Below are 15,514 nucleotides of genomic sequence, written 5' to 3'. Positions count from 1 at the left end.
CCACGCTGTCTGGTCTCCTTCCCCAAACAACCAACCAACCAGCCAAAGAATCTGGAGGGGAGTTTAACGGTAAGTCTGTTAATTTGCTTAGCCCAGATGGCAGTCGCCTATACTTGCTTAGCTCTGGGCGGATCGGGGTGTGATATCTGCTTTAAACTCGGCGATCCCCTTGGTGGTGTTGGAGAGGAGCAGGCTATGCGCAGTCGCTATGTGCATGCATCATGTTTCACCCTCTCCCTTCTCTGGTCTCTGTAACATGAAAATGACACTATACTATACACTCGCCCATTACAGTGACCTGCAGTCAACAGACACACTTAAGACACAACTCCCACACACCATGAAGAAAGAGGCTGAATCCAACCACCATTGCCATACGACCATTCCTTTTGTATTCAGTGAAATAGGAATTGAACCCCAGTGCTGAAATATGCGATGGTTTAACGTGGGATGGAATAACTTATGTCCTCGTGTGTCCTGTAGCTGACAGCCAGGGTCATGGACAAGCCGGAGCTGTACAGCCGCTGCGCCGCCCCCACCTTCGCGGCCGTCAACATACGTCATCTGGAGGAACTCTGGCCCACGCTGACTTGGCCGGACCAGCCTCTGCCCGTGCTGGAGGTGGGCTGCGGGCCTGGAGACATCACAGCCAAGGTACGTCCTGGGACAGGGTGCAGGCAGAGGAGACAACATTTTATGAAGTATCGATACATCGATCGACATATCGAAGTATTAACGCGTCGATTAAAATGCTTACGTTTGCAGCCTGAGGAGCGTTATTATTTAAGTTTGTATAGGTGAGCAATGTTAATTTACACATTTTTGTAAGAAACGTTTTAAAGTTTTGTTTACTTATAAATCAAAGAAAAATTGTCGATATTAACAAGACAAATAAATTCGCTGAATAAGTTTGTGATTATCACGAAATTTTACGAATAAATCAGTCTAAATCGCTTAATGTATCACTTCTATTAAGATATTTTGGCTGCGGGCAGCATTAGATCAAAAATTGGGACTCGTAAAAGAAAGTTCACTCTTCGTTGCATTGAACGACAGGTTTTGTTACAACTGACACTGAACTTCGCTCTGCGAGCGGTTAATTTCTATATGATGATGAATGTAGCCGAAACGTCGTAATAAATGAAAATATATCTAGTACTTCAGACGGTTTCTGTCGCACAATTTATAGATACTAATGACGCTAAGGGTACATTAATGCAGTTTTTCTAAATTGAAAATATTATTTGGTAATCACCAACATAAATATTATTTTTAAGCTTTATTTAGTATCATAGATCAATGTTGGCTCAAGAGGATGTTGACAATTTAAATATTAAAAACTGTCAAGTACAATTCCTCTTTAAAAAAATTGAATATGTATCAAAAATCGTGCAACACTCGCTTTTAAAACTAACAAAAGCCTTTTATTTTTTGCTGTAAAACATCTATTCTTCTCTGTTATCAGAATTACACCATCTTTAGCATAATACCATTATTTGCACTAACGAGTGCAATTGACTTACTTCTTATTTTTTGAGGAACTCTGATAAAAGAAACAGCTTTCACAAGTGATTGTCATACATTTCATTCATTTTTCAGTGACAATTTTGCTGGTTTTTGAGAATAGCCACTCAGCTGTGACTGGAGTCACAACTATACTCAGTTTCCGTCTTGCTAAACGTGGAGTGTTGGTTTTCCCATATCAGTGATTGCTGCTACAAGTGTCGACAACTAGAGATGTATTTCTGCTGAGTCAAGGTTTACAGCACAATAAATTTTCGTAGTTGTGTTCCGAGAGAGCGATGTATGATGTGATCATATATCTGAAGAACCTGTCTCCTTTTTTGTTTAAAAATAAAGTCTCTTCTGATATCGCTCCAACGGCCAGTAATTTATCCTGAGTGAATACTCAACGAAGATGCAGTACTTTACTTTATGAATTGACAGCTGACAATTCTGGTGAACCACGCCACAGCTGAACTGAACATATGAAGACATATGATGGGCTCCAGATATACAATGAAGAGCCAAAGAAAGAGGTACACCTGCCTATTTTCGTGTAGAGCCCGCGCCGCAACACAACATGGCATGGACTCGACTAATGCCTGTAGTAGTGCTGGAGGGAATTGACACCATGAATCCTGCAGAGCTGTCCATAAATCCGTAAGAGTACGAGGAGGTGGAGGTCTCTTCTGAACATCATGTTGCAAGGCTTCCCAGATATGCTAAATAACGTTGATGTCTGGGGAGCTTGGTGGCCAGCGGAAGTGTTTAAACTCAGAACAGTGTTCCTGGAGACACTCTGTAGTAGCAATTCTGGACGTGTGGAGCGTCGCATTGTCCTGCTGGAATAGTTCAAGTCCGTCAGAATGCACAATGGACATGAATGGATGCAGGTGATCAGACAGGATGCTAACATACGTGTCACCTGCTGTCAGAGTCGTATCTACACGTATCAGGGTTTCCATATCACTCCAACTGCACACTCCCCACACCATTACAGAGCCTCCACCAGCTTGAACATTCCCCATCCCTTGCTGACACGCAGGGTCCACACTTTCATGAGGTTGTCTCGACACCCGTACACGTCCATCCGCTCGATACGAGATTCGTCCGACCAGGGAACATGTTTCCAGTCAGTAATAGTCCAATGTAGGTGTTGACGGGCCCAGGGGAGGCATAAAGCGTTGTGTCATGCAGTCATCAAGGCTACATGAGTGGGCCTTCGGCTCCGAAAGCCCATATCGATGATGTTTCGTTGAATGGTTCGCACGCTGACACTTGTTGATGGGCCAGCATTGAAATCTGCAGCAATTTGCGGAAGAGTTGCGCTTCTGTCACGTAGAACGATTCTCTTCAATCATTGTTGGTTCCGTTCTTGCAGTACCTTTTTCCGGCCGCAGCGATGTCCGATATTCGATATGTTACCGGAATCCTGATATTGACGGTACACTCGTGAAATGGTCGTATGGGAAAATCCCCTCTTCATCGCTACCTCTGAGATGCTGTGTCTCATCGCTCGTGGGCCGACTTTGACACCACGTTGAAACTCACTTAAATCTTGATAACCTGCCATTGCAGCATTAGTAACCGATCTAACAACTGCACCAGACACTTGTTGTCTTATATAGGTGTTGCCGACCGCAGCGCCGTATTCTGCCTGTTCACATATCTCTGTTTTTGAGTACGCGACGCTGTACCAGTTTCTTTGGTGATTAAGTGTATATCGGGATTCAGCTGTGTTTTTCAACGCTTCTGTTGAATGTGAGAGACAAATAAGTGTGACGTGTGTGAAATGCACAGACCTCTAATAAACCCAGTTGTATAATTAAAAAATTATTTTGAACTGAGCTATCATATGACAGTTTAAATGACTTCAAAAAGAAAGTTACGCATGTCGTCTCACGGCTAAGACCAGTGCGCAACACGAGTGGCGCATTGTCAGATGAGAGTACCAGTACGTGTTACAGGTCTCCTGCAACTACAGTTTTGCTCAGGTACGGATAATAGGGGCATCACAGTGTGGGAGTAAGTAGCGCGGCAACTGGAAACGGAGTTCAACGTTTAAGTACGCGGGACAGTACGATTCTTCTGGGCAAACCGTCTAAATTGCGAGCAGGTTCAGCGTGGCAATTCCGGAAGCGTGTAGACCAAGTGCAGTGTTGCATCCAGCCGTGGTGAAATGGTGCCATCGATTTGACTGAGGCGGCATAGGCGTGGGTGATGCCGACTGGGAGGAAGTTCATCGACCACAGACAACAATCCAAGGAACCGAGAAACTCATTGGCAGCAGTCGCAGATATTCCGAGATGACGACATTGATACAGCGCTACTCCTTGACCAAGGAGCGCATTTTTATTGTCGAGGAACTGAACGACCCGTGTTACTTCCCGACCGTTATTTGCGGAGACTTGGTGACTATGTTGGAAAAAAGTGACATATATCTGTGTCGCTTCAAATTGTAGTGCAGCATTCAATAAAAGTTACTTGGCCTGCCCTGATAATGTGTAGCTTACTTTTTGATGTCCTATCGTAATATTCTTGTTTTGTTAAGTTTATTGTTTGCGATCAGTAGACGACCGATTACTTACGTTTAATATTTAATATATTTCGAATACAATTATGAAAGCCCGATATCTCGTCAATATGCGCCTTTATTGTCGATATTCATCGATATAATATCGAAGTATGTAAAGTAATGTTAGTACCAAGTACATCGATATTTTCGAAACATCGATGTGTTTTTGCCTACAGTAGTAACAAGCAGCGTGAAACTTCCTGGTAGATTAAAATTTTATGCCGGACCACATCTCGAACTCAGGACTTTTGTCTTTCGCGGTCAAGTGGTCTACTAACATTTTTTCTTTTGGCTGCTTTTTTATCTTCTTGTTCTTTATGTTTTTTTAATTTACGAATTGACTTTATTTTAATGCTTCAACATTCCATCAATTCAACCTGAAACTTTACTTTTCATTATATTTAACTATCGCTGTGGGTTTGGGGCTATGGGGTTGAGGCAGAGAGGGTAGATGTCAGATCTCGAGGCCTGGCCACGGTGTCCACTAGACCCGTAAGTGCCCAGACTGACTTCGGGAACTGTCATATGATACCTCAAATGTTGAAGTTACACACTTTTTCGAGCGAAGAACACCTTCCAACAGCGGTTTGTACAGCCCTGCCCGCCTAATCCGCGACTCAGTGAATCTAATGCTCTGTATAAGAAAAGTATGGCCATTCTTTTGCCCTACGTTTGCCGTCGCCCGTAGTTCAGGATTGGCTGCAACCGCATCACGTGACATCAGCAGCCATTGTGGGCCCAAGCGTTATGTGCGAAACATAGGAGGTTTTAAGTAGAATAATGCCTCAATGCTGTGCTTTTGGCTGATCGTTTCGAGGCGAAAAGGGAGGAAAACTGTACAGATTTCCTTCCTAAAGGAGAGGTGCAACAAGAAGGTGAATGTTGGTCGGAATGGGAAAGGTTGCGGAAACTCGACTTACCCATTCAGTTACTTTTACTCATTTCTAGCCTTTTGTCTTTGTCTCCTTTTTACATTTCTGTTACTTTCTAATTCATTCGAACAGCAAAAAAACGTCAGAAGAGCTAATAGAATGGTTTAATGGTAATTTAATCACAAAATAGAAATCTTAAGAGATAAAGCTGGCACTGTTCGCACATAAAACGAAAAATAGTGAGTGGTACCATACAAAGTTATAATGAAAAATTTGACCTGATTGACTGTACTGTAAGGCTTAAACTTATATTTACGATGCTCACAATAATAAACTGCACTTTGTTCCACACAATGTAATGCACAAAAAAATCGCACTAGGCAAGTACCGAATGTACGACCTTTCATTCGGTAACCAATAACGTTACCAGGAGACTATTATTACCGTCGCAACAAAGTTCTTAATCTGCATTATATTAATACAAATACTGTTGTTACTGTTTCCTACAGCCTACTTTTGATCTTAGGCCTAGTTTTATTCATACACATTTTAAAAATATTGTATTCTTTTGTACTTTCGTAATCATTCTCCTAATGGATAGAACAATTTGCAAACAAAATTTTATGGGATATATCTGACAAACAAATAAAGCATGCATAATCGTATAGGCACTTTTATCAGTTCTATTTACTCAGATACTGCGCATATATCTTTGAATCCAACGCTTTATTTCGTATAACAAAAGAGACGTAGGACGAATTTTCGTAGTACCGAGTAGCAGGAACTAAAAGTAAGTGGATATAGAGCTTCAAATTGGCGATGTATCTTTCCTTGCACTTGCGAACTACTGTTGGTTCCCTTTTGTCCTGCTGACTATTGAATAGGACCAATTTAACGCTAATTACGAAAACAGGTGTTCAAACTGGATACCGCAACAAGAACGGCGAAATATGATTTCGCTTAATATCTGATATGTTTCGTTTGAAGCCACTGATCAGTTTTAACAGTGCATTAGACGGTTAAGTGCACTTCTTTCATATACACGGCTAGATATGCTGCAGATGTCAATGTAGCACCAGCGGCGCAGTGGACCCAAAATGTCGGCCACTGGCAAGTTGGCCGTAGTTTCCATATACAGAGCTTTAGGCAAATCACTGACGCAGTGCCGCGTAGCGGAATTATCCGGAGTTCGTAGACACCAATTGAAGAGTCCAGGGGAAAAACATGATAAGTCCAAGATTCCAAAATTTCTGTTTTTTTTTCATAATTTAATAGACCAGCCAGCGTAGTTTTAGCTGGTTTTACAGAACTGGTCAAAAACCCGATGAGTCCAGAGATATTCTGATATCTTGTAAGCATGTGCAGGCGAAAAACATTGTAAGGCCACGCAAAACAAGGGAATATCCTGACAAGTCCAGAGAATGCAACGATAAAATTTTATGACAGCCCGCGCAGGTCTGTTTCACTAATGTTATCGTTGTTTTATCATTGTTGCCAGTCATTGTTGTGTATAAGTAACCATTGTTGATAGCTTTTGTGGAGTTTGTGAAGGAAGTTAGATCTAGCATTGTATTCTGTCAGTGTAAAATGAATAAAGAAGACAGTGACTCATCTACTTGCGAAGAAAACTATAGAATGTCATCAAAGAAGCTGACAAAGAAAAGGAAGTATGGTCGCGTTAGAGATGCCTCCAAACGTTTAAGATTACATATGGTTCATTTGGTTCTGAGCACTATGGGACTTAACATCTGTGGTCATCAGTCCCCTAGAACTTAGAACTACTTAAACCTAACTAACCTAAGGACATCACACACATCCATGCCCGAGGCAGGATTCGATCCTGCGACCGTAGCAGTCCCGCGGCTCCGGACTGAGCGCCTAGAACCGCTAGGCCATCGCGGCGGGCTTTAAGATTACAGTCACATGAAACAGGAGAACCATGTAAGTGCAAAAACAATTGTTTTGATATTGTCAGTGATGAAAATAAAAGGAATATTATTAATAACATGAACCACTTTCAAAATCGTGATGAAATAAACCTCTATTTAAGTGGTTTAATCACAGTGGTCCCTGTACAGCGCAGGCGTCCTAGAAGAGAAGAGCAGTAAGCAAAGTTTCGTGATGCAGCATATAAATTCGGTGTTTGTATTATCATTAATGGAAGTGTCCAAGAAGTACATGTGTGCAAGCAAGCATTTATGTCGTTACATGGCATAAAGAAGGGCAAGACAGATCATTTAGTGAAGAAACTTAAATCTGGAGACCAACCTTTACGAGGCGGCCCAGGGAAACACAGATCCCGCCCACAGGCTTTGAAAGATGAAACACGTGCAATGATAAGAGGGCACATTAAATCAATTAAAGGTCGGAACAGCCATTACAGTTTGACGAAATCAGAAAAAATTTACCTACCAGAGTCTTTGAATACTAAAAAGATGTTCCATATTTTCTAGGAGAAGTTTCAGGATCAGAACGTGTCGTATGAAACATATCGCACCATATTCAATTCAGATTTCAATATAAGTTTTGGATAACCACGATCTGATACTTGTAGCTCCTGCGATGAGTATCTAGCCAAGAAGAAAAATTTGGAGAAGGAACTGACTTTAACATCATGTGTTGAAAATAAAGTAAGGCTTCATTCTGAACTTCGATCCAATGAAATAGCCCATGAATTGCATCTCAGAAAACAAAAAGTGTTCTATGAAAGGAAAAAAAAGGCTGAAAAAAATGGTTCAAATGGCTCTGAGCACTATGGGACTCAGCATCTGTGGTCATCAGTCCCCTAGAATTTAGAACTACTTAAACCTAACTAACCTAAGGACATCACAGACATCCATGCCCGAGGCAGGATTCGAACGTGCGACCGTAGCAGTCGTGTGGTTTCGGACTGAGCGCCTAGAACCGCTTGGCCTACCACGGCTGGCAAAAAGGCTGAGATGGAATGTCAAAAAATCCATCAAAGATTGCAATTACGATGGACTATAGCAAAAACTTTCCTTGTCCAAACATAAAAACAAATGAAGTTTATTATAAACGACAGTGTTCTGTATTTATATTCAATATTCATGTTTTGACAACAGGGGCAGTTATTTTTACATGTATCCAGAGAGCACAGGCCGAAAGGGAGCAGACGAAGTTTCATCGATCCTTCATCATTTTGTGCAAAATTTTCTAAATCCAGAAGTCAGGCATCTGGAGATCTTCTGTGACTCCTGCGGAGGGCAAAACAGGAATGCCACTGTGTTCAGATTCCTTCACCATCTGGTCCATACAGAAAAACGATTGGACTATGTAAAGATGACATTCCCATAAGAGGTCATTCGTACCTCGAATGTGATAAAAGTACTCGTATGATAGATCAAACTCAGGAACGTCAAATTCCATAGGACTGGTGTCAGTTTTTCAGAATTCACGCACACACCCTTCGCCTTTTGTCATCAGTGATATTGAGGAGCAACCAGAGATAACCAAATGCTGGACAGAGCATCTGGATAATACAGTATACAAGAAGAAACTCCCTTTCCAGTCCAGGCCAATAAGAGAATTGGAAGTCACACGACACCATGCAGCACTGGTTCGGTATAGAGGAAGCTACAATGGAGCACATGAGCAAGCTTCATCACTTCGTGGAAAGAAAGGGCAAGATTCCTGCCTGAAAGAAGGAGAGTTCAGCCTACCCTGTGCTAAATATGAAGGTATAGTAATTCTTTTACAGCAACATGATTTGAAAGTTTCTTTTTCATTTATTGAAATAAGTATTTTTTTTTAGTATTAGGCATATAGCTATTTAAATTAAGGGATTCTGGTTTTTTGCAGGTGATCTTAAAATATCTGCTGAGAAACATAGAGATTTACAAAACTTGAAAAGATTTTGCCATAGTGAAGTGCAAGTTTATTTTGATCGTCTTTTACATTAATCCACCATCGAAGAAGCACAAGACCTTTTATAGAAGATTATTAAATGATTATATGAGATAATTTGTTGTAACATGGATTTGAAATCTTGTAGTTACCTGCAATATGTTATGGACTTCTCATATTTTTCCTCTGTACGACCTGCCTTAGTAATAAAAATGCATCATATTATTGTAAATCCTATTCAGATGTGTATAATTTCAGCAGTACTCTTTCTCTGAAAGATGTATTAAGGTCTAAAGCAAAAATGAAGAATATAACTTGAAAAATTAAAATTTTATGAGTCTTGAAACTTTAAATTTCGTCTCTTGAAAAAAATAAGAATTGTGACTTATCAGGTTTTTCCTCTGGACTCTTCAACTTTAAGCACCTAAAGCCTGATTTACAATGGAGCGAATGGAAGTGAACACGTGGGAATGAGCATTTGCAGAAAATTCACTACCATTCGCTTGTACATAGTTAGAATCGTTCATACTAGAGGGAACGGAAGAGAACACGAGATAGCGAACATTGTCTGTGAACGCTTTGTTATTAGTTTTTAGTTTTTGGATCTAATATTCGGCATATAGGATACAACTCTGTCTTGTTAGAGCCACAGTGCGAAACTTTCCTATTCAATGGGGATTATTTTGCATGGCGAGCGCACTGTTCCTGGCGGACTTTGCAACATGGTGCAGGGAAGGAAGAATTTAAGTGTCCCAATTTGTATCGAAGCGTGAGATGCGTGGAGATCATGCACTTTACACGGAATTGCATCCCCATATCTCCTTAGCCCTACTCCAAAATTTCCCTTGCATGTCGGCTGCCATTTTACCCTGGCTTCTCATTACCATAGAGGGAAATCTGTAAACAGAACACTAATTACCGACTTCGAGCATCATCTCAAGGGGTGACACAGCCAGCGTTTCCAATTCGCGTGTAAGGTCTAATGGTCATATTCTTTTTCGTTTTTTTTTTGTTTTTTTTCTGAAAGAAAAATGGCCTAGCGACAAAGCGCAAGCTTCACGATCCAGAGAGCGAGATGTCAAATCCCGTTGGGACCACAACTTTTTCACTGTGATTTTTAACGGAGCGTTCACTTCTCACAGATACTGGAGTGGCCACGAAAGATATTTCGTTAATTGCAGGTCTCCATTTTCCGATTAGGTAACTGGAGAAGGTTAGGGACACGTGAGTAGCTGCAGTGGCGACCAGTTGGAAGTCCTGCAAAGGGCCTACCGGATACACCAGACAGAATTCTCTTTTGCTCGTGCTTGTTAGCTTGTTTGCTCCGGTGAAAACGTGGCTTAAGGTATACAAACATTTTTTGAATAACTTCATATCGACAGGTCAATTCTTTCACATGTAAGTCTGATAAAAATGACTGTTGTTGTGGTGGTCTTCAGTCCTGAGACTGGTTTGATGCAGCTCTCCATGCTACTCTATCCTGTGCAAGCTTCTTCATCTCCCAGTAACTACTGCAACCTACATCCTTCTGAACCTGCTTAGTGTATTCATCTTTTTGTCTCCCTCTACGATTTTTACCTCCCACGCTGCCCTCCAATGGGGATTATTTTGTTGGTGATCCCTTGCTGTCTCAGAACATGTCCTACCAACCGGTCCCTTCTTCTTGTCAAGTTGTGCCACAAACTCCTCTTCTCCCCAATTCTATTCAATACCTTCTCATTAGTTATGTGATCTACTCATCTAATCTTCAGCATTCTTCTGTAGCACCACATTTCGAAAGCTTCTATTCTCTTCTTGTCCAAACCATTTATCGTCCATGTTTCACTTCATACATGGCTACACTCCATAGAAATACTTTCAGAAACGACTTTTTGACACTTAAATCTATACTCGATGTTAACAAATTTCTCTTCTTCAGAAACGCTTTCCTTGCCATTGCCAGTCTACATTTTATATCCTCTCTACTTCGACCATCATCAGTTATTTTGTTCCCCAAATAGCAAAACTCCTTTACTATTTTAAGTGTCTCATTTCCTAATCTAATTCCCTCAGACTTTAGCAGAGAAAATAAAATCATGGCAGTGTTTGATGTCACAGACGACTTCCATCAATGAGGACTTATAATTTGCTGAAATGAAATGTGCCTTACAGTACTATAGTGGTTCAAATGGCTCTAAGCACTATTGGACTTAGAACTTGTAACGCCGGAAATGCATATACTCCTATTTCCATCTATTGTACTATTATTTTTTTTCCTTGTTTTGTTACCTCAAGATATGACATTTCTGTCTCTTTATATATTGTAATTGTTTTACTGTTTGTATATATATATTTATGCACTCATGTCGATGTATAATTGGTTTGTTTCGTAAATATTATTTGTATTTTTACGCTGGGTCTTGCCTAGGGAAAACTGCTATCGAACGATTACGTCGATAGGTCGTGTGACGAATCAAAGTGTGTAGGATCTTTGGTAGTGTTAACTCTGCCGCGTGAAGCGCGGGCAGAACAGTAGGAGTCTGGCGGGAGTAGCGAGTGGAGCAGGTGTTGTGTGACGCTCCGGCGAGTTGCCGCGCTTTCGGGGTTTGGCAGCATGTAGTTGCGCTCGACTCGCGATGATAGTTTCTGACATGGTGTCGCGGACGGGAAGCATTAGCTGGCGCACATCAAGAGCCCGTTTCGCCTGGTCACCGTGTCGAGAAGAAGGCGCGCCTACATCCAGCTTCTGCAACAGCGACGGCCGACAATGAGTGACTGTCGCCACCTCCTCGATCGACGGCTTCAAACCTTCAATCAACCAACAAGGAAGACTAAAAGCACGTAAAGTTTCAGAACTGTATGGCAGACCTCAGCTTTTCAAATTGTTCCATTTGCCTCGCAAAATTACAGCAACTCAGCATGAACCTTTGTTGCTCATTGTCCCAATTGCATTGCCAAGCAGGGTCCCTTCCTTTTCCGAAATGAACCCGAGTGTCGTTGAAATTCAAACGCCAGCATTAAAATAATATAATTAGATTTCACTGCTTTAATTTCAAAGTTCAGTAGCTGGCTACAATATTTAGGTTACACGAGCACAAATTAAGAGTGCGAGTTTTGTTACCGTATTTTAGTTACCTGTGACTGCAGCTCAGCTTGGTACGTACTAAATTTTACTATTGTTAATTGTTCAGAATCATTTAATTCAAGTTCAAAGTTAATTCTCTTATTTCTAAATTGCGTAGATTCAAGTAGCTTTTGAAATGATTGTTGAGGTAGTCCAAGACTAACCTTATTTTACTGAATGTCGATGTGCTTCAGAAAGAAAGCTCACTATTAACTTCAGTCACTAAATTAACTTTCGATTTTCCGGTTTCATTAATTCTTTTGCTAAATTAAGTGTAGCGAAATTTATTACTTCTGACAAACTTTCAGTTTTCACACTACACGTGTCAACCTTCAGTTGCCACGCTTCTAGTGCTAATTATATGTGTAATAACCTTTCTTTTTCAGTTATTACAGTAATTGTCCATAGGACTGGCGACCGTGATTTACCCAAAATCTCAAACATCTAATTACCGCTAGTTAATTGTTAACGTAACGGCCGCACATTTACTTTCTTCATTAACTTTACCCCTTTTCAAAATTAATTTCCACCAGTTTCATTTGCATTTTTCCTTTCATTTAGATGTAACCCTTTCCTCCCTCTTTACCGACAGGTTAACTTCGGTGACGATTGCTTTTCCCAAATTTCCATTAGGTACACGCGGTTTAATTTTTCACTGTCATTAAGGTCGGTAAGTGAGAAAAGAGGATCAACAGAAGGTGGAAACTTTAAAGGCTTTAGTATCCGAAGTAGATACCAAAGTGACAAAGCAGGCTAACACCTGCGAAGAGAAAAAGAGGGAAGTGGAAACGCTTGCGACAACCACTTGCCAAGTGATTACGAGGGTGTCGGAATTAGAAAAGAAACTTGACGAAAAACAGAGCTATGTGCCAATCTGTGCACATAGTTCGGAGTTGTTGACGAAAGAGGAGCGGTTCGACCCCTTGAAAAAAGGCGGTATACACCCGACGGATTTCATTAAAAATTGTGAAAGAATTTTACCCAGATCATGGACTGATGAGAGAAAAATTAATGCGATTATTGATGTGTTGGCTGGTGATGCCAAGCGTTGGGGCTTAAACCTCAACATTACGAACCTGACTTTTGACGAATTTAAAAATTTGTTTCTGGCTGAATACTGGTCAGAGCAAAAACAGCAAAGTGTCTGGCGCGAATTTGTCGTATCGAGGCCTTTCGATGCGAATTCGCGCGGTTCGATGAAGGAGTTTTGTGAGGGCTGGATCCGCAAGTTGGAATATTTGCGTGACCGCCGCTCGGAATCCGAAATAGTCTGGGAACTCTACAAGAAGCTTCCAGATGATACAAAACGATACGTAGGAAGCAATTAAAGGACAATCAATGATTTCCTGGAAAGAGTGGAGGACGAGGACAATTGGCGCAATAATCGCGACAGTGGCAGAGGCCGTGGTAACAACAACGGGTACCACAGCAACCACAACAACGATAACCACGGGAATAATGCATACCGCAACCATGGCAGCAATAACAATAATGGTTCGGACCGTAATAACAATCGGTACAATGCAAATAATAGCAGGAATGACGGAAACCAGTATCATACTAACGTGATACGGGCTTCACAGAATAGTAATGACGCCAGAGGGTGTGACCAGCCGCCTCAGCAGTATCCGGGGAGCGTATCTGCTGGGACGAGACAGGGAAACCATTAGCCGCGCCGGTGAGGGGCCGACCAGGCGTGGAGAAATTTTGGCGGCCCAGTAACAGGAGAAAACCCAGGTGTCGTCGTTATGAAAATTCCGTATGGAATAATCAACGGCGGGAGAGTGTGCCAGTGTTAGGAGAAAGGAGTGCGCCCACAAGTAGTAGATCAGCTGTAGACACGGCAGTAGGAAGTACATTCACTGTCACTGAGAACAATTTAAGTAGTGTTCCGGAAATCGATTATAAAGTGGCAGCTGTAATACCCACAGCGGAACTGGAGATTGAGTTTAAGAATGATTCGCAAGTGTTGAAAGAAGATCAGATGTCGGATAAAACGTCCGTCATCGAGCGAGGAGATGCAGAGAGGGATGAGGTCTGGTTAAGGCAGTTCGGTCGCTTATACGACGAACTAAGAGATTATAGGGGCCTGTACGGGAGAAGTGTTTATGGGGAGCGCGGGCAGGATTTGCCGCGTCTCGTCCCGCAGGAAGATAGTGATTGTGAAGTGATAGAAAGTTCTGGCCCTAACCGGCAGACTTTACTAGAAATAGTTGATGTTAATGGGGAGCACGAGCAAGATGCGTCGTGTTTCGTCCCGCAGGAGTTGAATGTTGAAGTAGTAACGGAAAGTTCTGGCCCTAACCGGCAGACTTTACCGAAAGTTGTAATGGTAGAAGTAGCCGACCCATCCGACGCGAACATCCAGTTTAAACATTGCGAGAGCATTAAGGAGAAAGATTACGAAAATTTTAGTGATAGCCGGACACGATTGGTAGAAAAGCACGTAGATTACAGCGTGTATGAGGTTAGAGCTGACATTATACGGTCAGAAGATAACAGTGTGGGTTGCGCAGATCTAGAGGAAGTAATTGCAGATACTACTGGGCACATGTCTCCAGGTAGATTGGCAGATGAGATCAATCTGATTAAAGAGGAATCAACGAAGGTGACAATTAGTGAATTGATAGCAAAGCAACACTCACTAGTTGACGAGTTACAGGAAAAGGTTTCGGTATTGGAGGCGACGCTACAGACTAAGCCTCAGGACAAACGTGTTGAAATTAAAACTGTATGTGAACAGAGGCTGAAAAAGCCGCCAGATAAACCGGATTTAGGATCAAAGCCGGATGGTTTTTTCTGGAATGACCTGGATATAGACGAGGATTTACTGTGGGAAAATAAAGAAACAGTCGAGGACAAGTGTAGACAGACAGTAGTGTCTGTTAATATGCACGACCTACAACTAAACGTGTTGATTGACACCGGTGCAGAATTGAGTGTTGTATCTGGCAAAATATTTGAGTTACTGAAAGACAGACCTGGCATCGTAGTTATGCCAGTAACAGGAGTGAAAATTATCGGTGCTACTGGGAAGGCCAGTAAACCGGTCACGAAACAAATTTTTGGCAACTTCGAGATTTGTGGGGCACGATGTGAACAAGAGTTTGTCGTCGTGCCAGACTTAACTACGGAAGTAATTATCGGGTTAGATTGGCTATTAAAGTACCGTGCAGTGATTTACTGCGAAAGCAAAACTTTGACATGTATGTCACTAGATAAAACAATGGTAGTTGGTTTTGACGAGGCAGGAGACGGTGTGCATGGGCAATACCAGCCTATACACATTGTTAACTGGCCGGATGACATTGACGTAGGAATGAGTTTGAACTGCCATAACATGAGGAATTTCGGCATTGACAAAAGTGTAGAAAGTGAATTGGAAGAGATAATCAAATTCCCTCCAAGGATTAACATTAGTATTGGTGTGAAAAAGGATCGTTTGCGAGAAGTAATGAAGCTAAAAGCCGATGCTCGCATACGTCGTCATGACGCTAAAGCGCGTTTTGCTAAGTTTGCACTCGTAGACTTAGTACTTGTAAAAGCTCATGAGAAATCGAGCGAGATAGTCCATGAAATCTCTAAATTTAAGTTTGT

The 15,514-nt window shown here is 41.7% G+C and overlaps 1 protein-coding gene across 1 annotated transcript in view; it reads left to right on the top strand.

Annotated features, from left to right (window-relative positions):
* The first annotated feature begins 498 nt into the window (after positions 1 to 498).
* The window catches only part of LOC124593861 (juvenile hormone acid O-methyltransferase-like), a 99,033-nt gene continuing 84,017 nt past the window's right edge, over positions 499 to 15,514 (top strand). The window contains exon 1 of the mRNA XM_047132208.1: positions 499 to 654. Within this exon, the coding sequence (XP_046988164.1) occupies positions 499 to 654 (156 nt within the window). The remainder of the gene's footprint in view (positions 655 to 15,514) is intronic.

Source organism: Schistocerca americana, chromosome 2 (genome assembly GCF_021461395.2).
Source record: "Schistocerca americana isolate TAMUIC-IGC-003095 chromosome 2, iqSchAmer2.1, whole genome shotgun sequence".
Classification (NCBI taxonomy): Eukaryota; Metazoa; Arthropoda; class Insecta; order Orthoptera; family Acrididae; genus Schistocerca; species Schistocerca americana.
This window is presented reverse-complemented; position numbering and strand designations above follow the sequence as displayed.